The 13,080-nt window shown below is 42.6% G+C and overlaps 1 protein-coding gene across 1 annotated transcript in view; it reads right to left on the bottom strand.

Annotated features, from left to right (window-relative positions):
- Positions 1-13,080, bottom strand: part of ITGA1 (integrin subunit alpha 1) — an 813,868-nt gene that overhangs the window by 250,937 nt on the left and 549,851 nt on the right. The window contains exon 14 of the mRNA XM_086960618.1: positions 9,083-9,340. Within this exon, the coding sequence (XP_086816744.1) occupies positions 9,083-9,340 (258 nt within the window). The remainder of the gene's footprint in view (positions 1-9,082; positions 9,341-13,080) is intronic.

Raw genomic sequence — 13,080 nt, 5'->3', positions numbered from 1 at the left:
CTATGATCAGGATTTTGAAGAGAATCCTCTTGTGAAGGGGGAGCCAGTGAAGTGAACGCAGTGCTGCAGAGATAGAGGATCTGCGTGGTAGGCCCAGGACAAGACGGGCAGCAGTGTGAAGAACGCTCTGCAGTTTTAGGATGGTGCTCTTTTTGGCACCTGCGAGCAAGCCTTTGCAGTAGTCCAGTCGCGAGATTATGAGTGCTACTGTCACTGTTTTTCTAGCATCGATAGGGAGAAAGTCGAAGAATTTTCTCAGAGATCTAATTGTTCCGTAGCATTTGCCTGCGACGGTTCTGGCATGCTGATCAAAGGAGAGATCGGAATCAAAGATTACGCCGAGATTCCTGGCAGACGACACTGTCTCGGGGGGGGCAACAGAATTATCCGGCCACCAGAGTGCTGGACAAAAGGAGATATTTGTGCCGATCGGGAGGATCTCCGTTTTACTTGAATTGCATTTCAAGTGGTTATTTTCCATCCATCGAAATACTTCGGTCAGGCAGTGTTTCAGATTGAGTTCAGCTTTGGTGGAAAGTTTGTCCAGTGGTATAATGAGTTGTGTGTCATCGGCATACGAGGTGACAGGTATGCCGAATGACTCTATAAGATTGAGGAGAGGGATGAGGTAAATGTTAAAAAGGAGGGGGCTCAGGATGGATCCTTGCGGGACACCTGAGGGGACGAGTTTGACTTTGGAGTGGAATGAGCCCAGAGAGACAGTTTGCGAACGATCGGAGAGAAATGACTTAATCCAGGATAGGGCGGAGTCAGAGATGCCAATGTCTCTGAGTCTACTGATGAGGATGGTATGGGAGATGGTGTCAAACGCCGCCGTTAAGTCGAGAAGGATAAGGATGGAATTTTTTCTCTGATCTTGTAGGGTTTTTATAGTGTCAGATAGTTCGATGAGAGCGGTTTCTGTCGAATGCTTGGGGCGGAAACCGGATTGTTGGGGATGGAGGAGGTTGTTGTCATCTAGGTATCGTTTCAACTCATTATGGACCAGCAGTTCTGTAATTTTACCCAAGGCCGGGAGTAGCGAAATTGGGCGTAAGTTGGTTAGATCCGTCGGGGGTTTATTTGCCTTCTTCATCAGGGGTTTGACGATACCTTTTTTCCAACGGCTGGGTACTAAGCCAGAGCTAAGCGAGGAGTTGGTTAAGTTGTTGATTATCGGGTTAACCTCGTCGATTAACTGGTGGAGTATCTTGGGGGGACAAGGATCAGATGGGGCGCCGGATTTGCAGGCAAGGATGGCTTTTTTCGACTGTTCTGGAGTGACAGAGGAGAAGCAACTTAGTGTGCAGCCTGGAGGGACCAGTGGGGGGGGGGGTACAGAAGGAGTGACAGGGGGGGGAAAGTTGATTTGGATCGAGGCGATTTTGTCCTCGAAATAGTCAGAAATTTGGTCACAAAATTTCTGGGAGGGGGGGATTTCAGGCAAGAGTGCCTTTGGCTGTGTGAATGATTTGACTATTTCGAACAGCACCTTTTGTTTTTGGCCTGCGTTTTTTATGGTGTTGACGTAGTAGTTTTTTTTTGCCAATTTTATTTCCGAGAGGTAGTTTTTCCTTGTGGTGATATAGGAAGTACGATTTGTAGCCTCGTATGTCTTTCGCCATTTTCTTTCTGCCTTTTTACATAGCAGATGTGCATTTGCAAGTTCTGGTGTAAACCAGGGGGCGTTGGTTTTAGTTTTGCCCCGGGAGGTGCGGGGGCGTGAGGGCGGGATTCTGGATTTGATTTCTTGAGTGATCCAGTTATGGAAACGTTCGGCGTCAGTATCGACATCGCCGGAGAGGATGGGAGCTTGAGTATGCATTTTAGGATAAAGGGTGATGTTATCCTGAACCTTTTTCCAATTGATGTGAATGTCGGGGCGAGAAGCAGCTTTGTCACGATTGGGAAGGTTTTCGCTCAGGATGTGAAATGGGATCAGAGAGTGATCAGACCAGATCTGAGGCGAGGGGGTAGTGTGATCAAGGAGGGAGAATTAGTGCAGACTCCGTCGAGGGTGTGACCTAGAGAGTGTGTGGGTGAGGTGACAAGTTGCTTAAAATCGAACATATCGAGGGTTTGTACGAAATTGATGGTTTGAACATCAGTTTTCGATTCTAGATGGAGGTTAAAATCACCAAGGAGGGTGAAGAATGGGTATCTGAGAGAGAGTTGTCCTAAGGAATCATACAGAGAGTCGAGGAACTCGGATGCGTTGCCGGGTGGGCGGTATATAAGTCCACCTGAGAACGAAGTGCGTTCGTTCAGTTTGATGGAGAAGCCTAGTCCTTCCATCTTTTTTAGAGGCTCTAGACTGAAGGTGTGGCACGGGAGAGTGTTTTTAAGGATGATTGCAACACCGCCGCCTCGACCCTTGGCTCTATCTTCCCTGAAAAGAGAATAGCCCGGGGGGAGGGCAACAGCAATATCCGGGTTACTATCTGCTGTCAGCCATGTCTCAGTTATCATGAGGCAATTGAGGTCGGACTCCAAGATGAGGTCGTGTATATCTTGGTTGTGCTTGCACATGGAACGTGCGTTGATCAGACCGCCTTTGAAGGAGGGTTGAGGGGCTTGTGGGGTATAGGCCGATGGGACAGCTGAGTGGAGTCCAGTGGACCAGTGGCAGTGTATACAACTGACTGGGCCTGAAAGTGCAGCTGGGTCGAGGATACATGGACACCGTTTAGTGACCTGTAGGTGATGGAGGTCGCTAGGTTGGTAGGTTATGTGGGAGGGAAAAAGGGCAGAGTTTCCTGCGCCTGTCGCGGTCTTGTCGCGGACGGGCGCAGACGGGCTTGCCTTAGGCGCGCCTTCGGCGCGCAAACGGCGCTCCCGTTGCGCTCGTCTGCTGCGCTTCCTCCAGTGGCACATGTTTATAGTGTGGGGAGGCAGGGGGGCGTGGCCAGCGAGGGGGCGTGGCCTCGTTGCACGCCGTCAATGGCGGCGGCCAGAGGGCGTTTGTACCGAGTGAAAGGGGGCACTGCTCGTAAGCAGCAGGCTCCAGGTGAGTCAAGTGGGCACACAAGGTAAATCAGTACAATCCAATAGTTTTAAAAGGTTAAAAACAGCTTGAAACAGGAAAAATGCGGCTCCCGGCTTTTCGCCTCAGGAGTAGGGATCTGTGAGACACCAGCGCTCGTATTCAGTGCTTATGTACTCGGCGGGGGGCGTGGCCAGCGGGGGGCGTGGCCAGCGAGGGGGCGTGGCCTCGTTGCACGCCGTCAATGGCGGCGGCCAGAGGGCATTTGTACCAAGTGAAAGGGGGCACTGCTCGTAAGCAGCAGGCTCCAGGTGAGTCAAGTGGGCACACAAGGTAAATCAGTACAATCCAATAGTTTTAAAAGGTTAAAAACAGCTTGAAACAGGAAAAATGCGGCTCCCGGCTTTTCGCCTCAGGAGTAGGGATCTGTGAGACACCAGCGCTCGTATTCAGTGCTTATGTACTCGGCGGGGGGCGTGGCCAGCGGGGGGCGTGGCCAGCGAGGGGGCGTGGCCTCGTTGCACGCCGTCAATGGCGGCGGCCAGAGGGCATTTCTACCAAGTGAAAGGGGGCACTGCTCGTAAGCAGCAGGCTCCAGGTGAGTCAAGTGGGCACACAAGGTAAATCAGTACAATCCAATAGTTTTAAAAGGTTAAAAACAGCTTGAAACAGGAAAAATGCGGCTCCCGGCTTTTCGCCTCAGGAGTAGGGATCTGTGACTGCACAGTAAACAAATTGTTACATTAAACTGTCCACAATTGTTGCTGAGCTGTGGTATTGAATTATGTTTTAATTAGAGCAACAGTAGGGAAAAAGTTGGACTTCGGGAGGGGGTTAAACTTACTATTTCCACTTCAATCAAAGCAACAGTAGGGAAAGTGTTGGACTTCAGAGGGGTTAGATTTACTATTCTCACTTCAGTCTAAGCAACAATACAGAACGTTTAGGACTTCTTAGGTGTTAGATTTACTATTACCGCTCCAATGTAAGCAACAGTAGGAAAAATGTTGGACTAACATAAAAAACATTAGTAAAAATAATAAACATAACCAAATAAAATTTTTAATACTACTTATATTTAGCAGAAAACAAAAAATAACAATGAATGTAAAATAAATGTTACAACTATTATTATTAAATACGAGTATTGATAGATTAATTATAGTTCAAATAAAATAAATAAATTACATAATAAATGATCAAATAAAAATGTGCATAATTATTTATGATTTTGATATGTAAAGAATATTAAAAACAATTATGCATTAATTACTTCCCACCTTAGTCCTCTACAAACCCAACAACCGGCTTGTAAAATATTAAATTCCTAATTAAATTATAAAGATTACACTGTAGATTATCATTAAAAAATAAATTACACATTTAAAATTGAAAACTGTATTAAAAAAATAATACAAAATATGCTAACAATACTAACACCTAAAATGATATATTCTAAATAACATATATAACTTTAATGAGAAAAAATGAACAATACTAAACAACACAATATTCATAAAAAAAAGATCTTTTTATCCTAGATATTCTTTTCCAAAATAAATGTTAAATATTAATCATGTCACTCAGTATTTTTAAATCAATATTTGTGTCTAAGATATCATGATTATCTGTTGAAAAGGTTAAACAATTTCATCATCTGCAAACCTATCCCCCATGTGCATAGCACACCAGTAATGAATGCAATGTACACCATGTTTGTATACTACCAGAAAATCAAATCTGAATTATTGTGCTACAAAAATATCTCAGCCAGAAATTAGACTGCATGAAAGTATATGTATGTAGGTAAGTATTGGTGTATTATATTTAACTTCAAATATACATACCTTGATGTATGCATATTGGCAAGGTAGTAGTGATGAAATACTTTATTTAGACAATCAAGTCCATTAATGTGCCAGGTGCAAGTTAATGGTACATTAGAAGAAGATCAGCATAATAATGCACACATGTAGCCATGTTTATAAAAGAGAGTAAAAACTTATAATATCAAAATATATATTTAGAGAATTTACACTTTAAAAATAAGTTGTCAACACCTTTGAAGGGAGAATATCAATAAAGTATCATAATGGTCAGTACAGATACGTAGAAACAGTATACAATTTGGACATTTCGTTCCCTAGCTGACAATAGAAGATTTTAATGGTTGGCCCTTTAATGTGGTCCATTTGCTCTGTTAACTCTAAGGGGCATATTTACAAGCCCCTATTGCTACAGCAACAACACTCCTGTGTGTTTCGCCTTATTTACAAGGCTGTGTTAAGCCACTTAACTAGTAAGGCACCCTTTCACGCTGTACTTAGCATGAAAGGGGAGGGCAATGGGTGTTGCGGTGGGCATTCCGCCTCAACACCCATTGATTTTGATGCTGCCCCCTATTTACAAGGGTGACCCAAATAGGAGGCAGCGCCAAAATTAAAAACAGGGAAAACCTGGTCTTAATCAGGAAAAACGAGGAGGAATGCTTTATTCTGAACCTCGCATTACTAGGTACACACCTAGGCCTCTCTGCATAAGATAAATTATTGCAATATATATATTATATATAATAGCCAGCCTCAAAATAAAACGTTGGGATACCAGAGTAACGGATCACTGACATAATATCGAGAGACAGAATATCGACCAACAAGAATATCGTTGAAAAAATATCGACAGTCAAAATATCGAGTTTCTATCTACAAACAGGTAAGTACAAAAATATCGAGTTAAAAATATCGTTTACTAAAATATAGTTTTAAAAACATATCGACTTTACTAAAAACAATGTTAAATTAAATTAATATTAAAAATTAATTACTAAAATATACTTAAAAATACTTAAATTACCTTATAATAATTAAATAATTAATGAAAAACATATATATATAGTAACAAAATATAATTAAATAATAGCCAATATTATTAACGTACAATAACAAAAGTGTAAAAATTACTATTCCCACTCCAAAGACTGCAAGCGTAGGGAAAGCGATGGATAGCGTAAGGGTAAAAATTACTATTCCCACTCAAAAGAGTGCAACAGTAGGGAAAGCGTTCGATAGCGTAAGGGTAAAAATTACTATTCCCACTCCAAAGAGTGCAACAGTGGGGAAAGCATTGGATAGCGTGGGGGTAAAAATTACTATTCCCACTCCAGTGGGTGCAACAGTAGGGAAAGCGTTAGATAGCGTAGGGGTTAAAATTACTATTCCCACTCCAAAGAGTGCAACAGTAGGGAAAGCGTTGGATAGCGTAGGGGTTAAAATTACTATTCCCACTCCAGTGGGTGCAACAGTAGGGAAAGCGTTGGATAGCATAGGGGTTAAAATTACTATTTCCACTCCAGTGGGTGCAACAGTAGGGAAAGCGTTGGATAGCGTAGGGGTTAAAATTACTATTCCCACTCCAAAGTGTGCAACAGTAGGGAAAGCGTTGGATAGCGTAGGGGTTAAAATTACTATTCCCACTCCAAAGAGTGCAACAGTAGGAAAAGCGTTGGATAGCGTAGGGGTTAAAATTACTTTTCCCACTCCAGTGGGTGCAACAGTAGGGAAAGCGTTGGATAGCGTAGGGGTTAAAATTACTATTCCCACTCCAGTGGGTGCAACAGTAGGGAAAACGTTGGATAGCGTAAGGGTTAAAATTACTATTCCCACTCCAGAGAATACAACATTAGGGAAAGTAAATACTTCATATATTATTTAACATTTTAAAAATGAATATCTATTAATAATTAATAACAAATAATAAAAAATGTATATAATATAATAATTAATATATTACAATTACGAATTAACAATAATTATTTCAATTGATCACCTATTAATACAAAATAATTAAAAGGTAACAATTAATTATTTAATAATTAAAAATTATTTAACAATTATTTCCAATTAAATAAATTTAAATAAATGTAATTATTTAATTAATTATTAATACATTACTTCCCACCCTATTCCCCTATAAACCCACAACCTGCTACAGAAAATAAATTATTAAAATTAACATAATTAACAATTAATCAATTAAATTAAATTAATTGGCAAATAACATTTTTATAATTACCCATAAATACTCAATTAATAATTAATTCTAAATAAATACCAATAAATAATTTTACATATTTAATTAATTATAATTTAATTACTTCCCACCCAATTCCCCTATAAACCCACAACCCGCTACAGAAAATAAATTAGTAAAATTTACATAATTATCAATTAATTAAAATTAATTACCAATTAAAATTTAATTAATAAACACATATAAATTAATTAACAATTAATTAAAAATTACTATCAACAAATACATTTACATATTTAATTAATTATAATTAAATTACTTCCCACCCTATTCCCATATAAACCCACAACCCGCTACAGAATTAAATGACGCAATAATTATAAAAACAAAATTCATTAATGAAAATTAATTATAACATAAATACACACTTTTCACACATATTATAACATAAAAATACACTATAAAAAATTAGATATTATTAAAAAATCGATATTTTTACCTATCTATATTATATACTTCGATATTTTAACTTTCTATATTTTTAACAGTCGATATTAAATCACTTACCTTAAAAACAATATTTTGTTTATCTATATTCTGTCCTGTCGATATTTTGTCCAGTCTATATTTACTACTCGATATTATGTCCAATCGATATTTTGGAGTCGATATTATGTCTGTGCACCCAGAGTAACATACAGTCCAGTGTAGGGGAACATGTCCGTTTACCATGCAGGAGACATTCTTGCCCCAAGAGTAGTTGTAAGCACTGGGAAGTAGGAGCCTGCAAAATATTTCATATCACGTTTCCCCGTGATTCCCCAAAAGTTGTAAACTTGCACTTATTCATTTGAGTACTTTTATAGCTGCATCTTTATTACTTTATTGTTGAATTTCCCGTTAATCTTTACAAATCAGGCACTCATTGATGTTAAGAAGTTGCCATCTAATTGAGCGATAGAAAATAAAAAGCCAATTTAGTGACAAAGCTCTGCATAGTTTATCGGAACCGAAGGAATCATCTGAAGTTGTAAATCACATTCCTAGATAAGGCTTGAGCCCTTGTATGGTCTGCTTTCCAATCGCAGATCATACAGTGTCTGGCAGACTTCGCCTGAGCGTCCATAAATGAATGTACTTTCAGGGAGGGCGGACTCCAAGAAAGCAGCACAGCTTGTTCCCACTCCATAGATATAACAGGTTTACTATTAGGCCTCCTGGAATAATAGTTCTATGAACATAAAAATATATCTAATATATCTGCAGTATTCCAGGCCCCCATAGCAACCACGCATATTCTTACTTGACACACATATTTCTGGGACAATCTGTGAATATTCACAGTGCTTCACAAAACAATTGCCTGGATCTACATTTAACATTTAAAATGAGTTTGCTATGTAAAGCTCTCTAACCATACTAACCCCCAGATTCATCATGCTCCTCTTTTGCGAGTCCTTAATAGCGATTATTAAGGAATCGCTATTAAAGACTCGCAAAATGGGATGCATGTAGAAATCGCAAAATTTATAGCGATTTCTACATCTTCCTTATTTGCGATTCGCAATTAGCGAATCGCAAATAAGGAAGCGATTTCAAGGGTGCCAGGGTGTCCAAAGGACACCCTGTAGCACCCCTGAAATGGTGATTTACACTGGTGTTGCGCACACACATGTCCAAAGGACATGTGTGTGTGTAACATCCAACTTAGAAAAATGCACTAAAGTGCATTTTTCTAAGTTTTCGCTATTTACCACGAAGTCAGACTTCGCGGTAAATAGCGGACCCGCAAATTGCGATTCCCTAAATGCAATCCCAATTTGAGAAATTGCAATTATTTGCGATTTTTCTAATAGCGAGTTCATGAACCACTGATGAATCTCAAATGCCATTTTTGCGGGCGCAAACGGCCGAATTTTGCGATTCGCACCGTTTGCGCTCGCAAAAATGCTTGATGAATCTACCTGTAAGCCCCTTCTGATTAAATTAATAGCAGCTAAGGCATCCGAGGCTCCATGCGGATCTTTTAGCACTTAAAGGAAGGGACATACGTTAAAATGCATACAATACCTGTGCATAGTCTTTCCTTATGGTATTGCCGCTGCCGTAATAGAAATACACCGCTCCCCGGTGGTCGCCTTCAAAGGGCGCTCCTATTACCACGTCATTCAGCCCATCCAGGTTGAGGTCCTTGACTGATGCTATGGCTGTGCCAAAGCGAGAGCCACACGGCTCATTTTTATTATCATTTTTGCAGGAACTGTCTTTTGAAGAAGAACAACATGTTTGCTTCACAGGTTCGAGGCTCATTTGAAAGTCAAATCTTGTCTGTGAAATGAAAGGATAATATGTCATAAAGTGCATGCCAATTACCAAATAATAGTTAGCCATATTGCGGGTAAAAGAGCAAAAGTTATTACATGGTCTAGAAAAACATTTCCATTGAATAAAAGGTAACAATTACTGAGTAAAAAGCAGTAGACCAAGAAGTGTAACACAAGTAAGAGTTGTATGGGTAAAGTCAGCAGTGAAAGTGTTAATTTAAAATCCGACTCTGCCCCCGTTATTCGTTTGGACTCATATCTTAAACGGTTGAAGAAATCCAAAAGCCCTATTTTACCTCCTGATTCCCTCATAAATAGTGGGCTTTTAATCACTGTATGGGGCATATTATCAAGGGGGTTTATCTCCGCTTTTTTGGCTTTAAAAGCCAAGAAAGCGGAGATAAAATTATCTCCCTATTACCTAGCTGTCGCTAACACCAGTTAGCGACAGCTAGTAGGAGATAGCGACCATCTTGGGCCCCACTTTGCATGTCAGTGATATTTATCACTAATGATATGCAAAGTGGGCGTGCCAAGATGTTAGCGACTGAAAACAGTTGCTAACATCGCTATCTCCTATTACCAACTTTTGGAGATATTCGCGCTAAGCGTGAATATCTCCAAAAGCTAACACCTGCCCTGAGCAGTTCTTAGCCATGTTATCCAATGGGAGGTGGATAACACGGCTAAGAGCATTAGCCCGGTAATGCATGAATATCGCTGACTTTTCAGTGATATTCATGCATTGCGGCGATTTTTATCGCATTTGCGATAATGCGGTAAAAATCGCCGCAGCTCTGTGGTAAATTTTTGTCTCTAACCAAGTAATAGCGATAATTATCGCTATTGCTTGGTAATATGCCCCTATGTGCGTAAAACCGAAAGCGTGAGCGTGGTAAGGGTATGCCACTGCGACGGCTGGAAACAGCCATGTATCATATCAGAGTAGGGTAGGTCTGTAAATAAATGAAGCATTTACCGGATGGGTGGTTATACCATTGTACGTTATTTCATGATACGCAAATATCCGAAACATTTGTTATCCTCAGGTATGCCTGCTTTTACCCATAGATTGCCAGCATTTGTTTCAAATAATATTTTAGGACAGGTGTCTAAATTACCAAAAAGCACGCCATACAAAGAGCTACATAAATTTACCCCGGCATGTCCTAGGAACAGGTCATAGGTTGTCTGGGCATACATCAATTAATAATCAAAGAAGAAAGCAAATTTTTTCTATTCATATGTTGTCTGCGGAAAATCCATGTATTCAGTCAAGATACACCAGTTAGCGCCACAGTTATACCTGTCAAGTCCTGGGCCCTAGGCCCACATGCCGGGACAAGGACCACACAGACACGATAATATGTTACAGAGACTGGCCACAAGCAAGTGCACCCGGGCCCATTTATTAGCCGGGTCACGTCACTCGTGATGCCGGTGGTGGATGGGTGTGGGGTGTGTGTGCCCACTCCCATAGGGGGAGTTGTTATTAAACTAGTGCCTGTCGAGACACTAGAACGTGTCTCGCAGGACACAACATTCCTCCAGAACTTTAATGAAAATAAAAACCTAATAGTGCAACCTGTAGGGAGAAATAACAATGAAATATACACCACAGGGTCCATCAACTTCTAAGGTCATGCATCCTGAAGACCGCAGACCGGGACTGGTTACTCCGATGGATCTCAGCGGCCCTCATCATTTAACTTGTGTACTTCAGGACATGAACGCTTGCCTGGAGATGTCCACTGCGCTCTAGTAACATGCCGGTTGAAGCATGCCTTTTGGTCCCAGGTGGCTTCCTTTCGCTGACCTTGAGGATGGTATGTGGTGATTAATAACAGTTCATAAACTGGGTGCGTCAAGATCATTGTTAATGTCCAAAGGTGACAGTTCAATGGATTATTTCTGGATCACCTGAAGTCTCTCCTAGGCTGTTTTGCTGTGTCCGGTGACCTGTCGGTGGGGCAATGTCTCCTCCAGCTCTCTCGCCTGGGGAGGCCCTTCTTTGGGCTTGCCACAGGACTGCTGGTAGGCTGCGATTGGGGCTCCATATGTGCCGGCTGGGGACAGCTGCAAGCCGCTGATGAGCCAGTAGCCAGTCTCTCACACAAACCACAAGGGTGTATGGGTCTTGGTCAGGACAGGCTCTCTCTGCCGCAGTTTGGGTTAGCAGTAAGCCTCTGAGTTTTCTTGTCAGCTGGTTCGGCACTAGTGAAGGACTCCACTCCATGTGTCTTCGAGACGGTGTCAGTAGACGCACTTGATGAGGACTGGCATGGTATCATTGCCAGTCGTGTGGTGTATCAAGACGATGGCTGGTGATGACTTGCCTTGATGGGCGTAGGCGTCTAGTCTTGAGTGGATCGCCTGAGGTAGGGATTGGCCAGGTACCTCCGTGTTCTCTGGTGAGGTACTTGCATTCGAGTACATGGACTTCTTGGGCTGTGGGGACTTTGATGACGGAGGAGTGATGAACGTGCTGAGGAATGTACAACTTGAGACTCGGTTAGCGCAGGCTGTGCGGCTTACTCTCGGACTTCCGCTGTGCGGTTGCCAGTTCCTTCTCTGGTTATCCCCCTCTTCCCTTGCTGTCGCTGTGTCAGGACTCACTCCTGTTGTAGCTTGGGCTTTCTTCATCATCCGGCCCTGCCACTCACGACTTCCTCTTCTGACCTCAACTAGTTGTCCGATTCTTGGTGAAGACCCTCCGGTCACACTGTCACGTTTCTTGCTGAGTGCGGTGTCATGCACATGGCACTGATGACGTAGCTGCCATGGGGCTTGGATGACAGGTGGCGATGATTAACTAGGAGAGGAAGTTTCTGAATGGCCGTCGTAGCCACGTGACTGCCTCTTCTGACTCTTGTCTTGCATCTCTGGCATTTGCGATCAGGAGCAGGGATGCCACTCGACTACAACTGCTGACCATTGGGCTGGACGGTCTCACTGTGAAGCGATGGGAGCAACGCGGTTTACGCTTGCGGCGGCTTACCTGTGGTTCTCCCTTGGTGCTGTCGCCAGGTCCGCAGGTCTGCCGTGGTGGCTGTCTGGTGTCTTTGGAGGTGTTCTTGGCTTGTGGTTCTCCGAGTCCTTGTGCTCCTCCTCTCGTTGTTTTTGACGCACCTGCGTTTTTCCAGCTCTTCTGGGTGACACGATTTCCACTCATCTTCTTCTTCTCCTACGGGTGCAGTGACATGCACCGTGTTCTAACAAGGCCAACGGGCCTATTAACTTCAATGGTGTCTGGACTATACAGGCGAATTTTCAGTCGCTCTTCTCGGCTGCATGGCAAGCAGCCACTCATATTGAGGGCTCCTTCTTTAGGCAGCTTCTCAACGCCCCTACTCCGGGTGTTCCCTCTCCAGGGAATGACTTCCACGGGCAGTGGTGAGCTGTGGTGGTGGCTGGCCATTTGTGGTGTATGACCCTCCTCTCGTCAGCCTTGGGTCACTGACGACTCCGGCTTGCAACAGTGTGAGGGAGGAAACTGTGCTGCGTTGGGCCCTGTTCAGGGCTTCATTGCTGCTGTGGAGATGTAGAGGATCTCCCTGCTGTCTCCAGCAGTGCTTCTTTTCTTTGGAGATCTATCCTTCTCTCCTGGGCCTTTACCCGTGCTGACGCGCTTCTGGGTGCTTGTGGCGCGCACCTCAGACTTCCTCTTGGGCACCCTCTTCTGGCACCTTGTGTGCCTGTTCTTCCTTCTTTCAGTGGTGTTTCTCTATGAAGATGCCTCTATCC

The sequence above is a fragment of the Lissotriton vulgaris genome, chromosome 3_1 (genome assembly GCF_964263255.1).
Source record: "Lissotriton vulgaris chromosome 3_1, aLisVul1.2, whole genome shotgun sequence".
Lineage (NCBI taxonomy): Eukaryota > Metazoa > Chordata > Amphibia > Caudata > Salamandridae > Lissotriton > Lissotriton vulgaris.
Note: the sequence above shows the minus strand (reverse complement) of the source record. Positions and strands in the feature narration are given on the sequence as shown.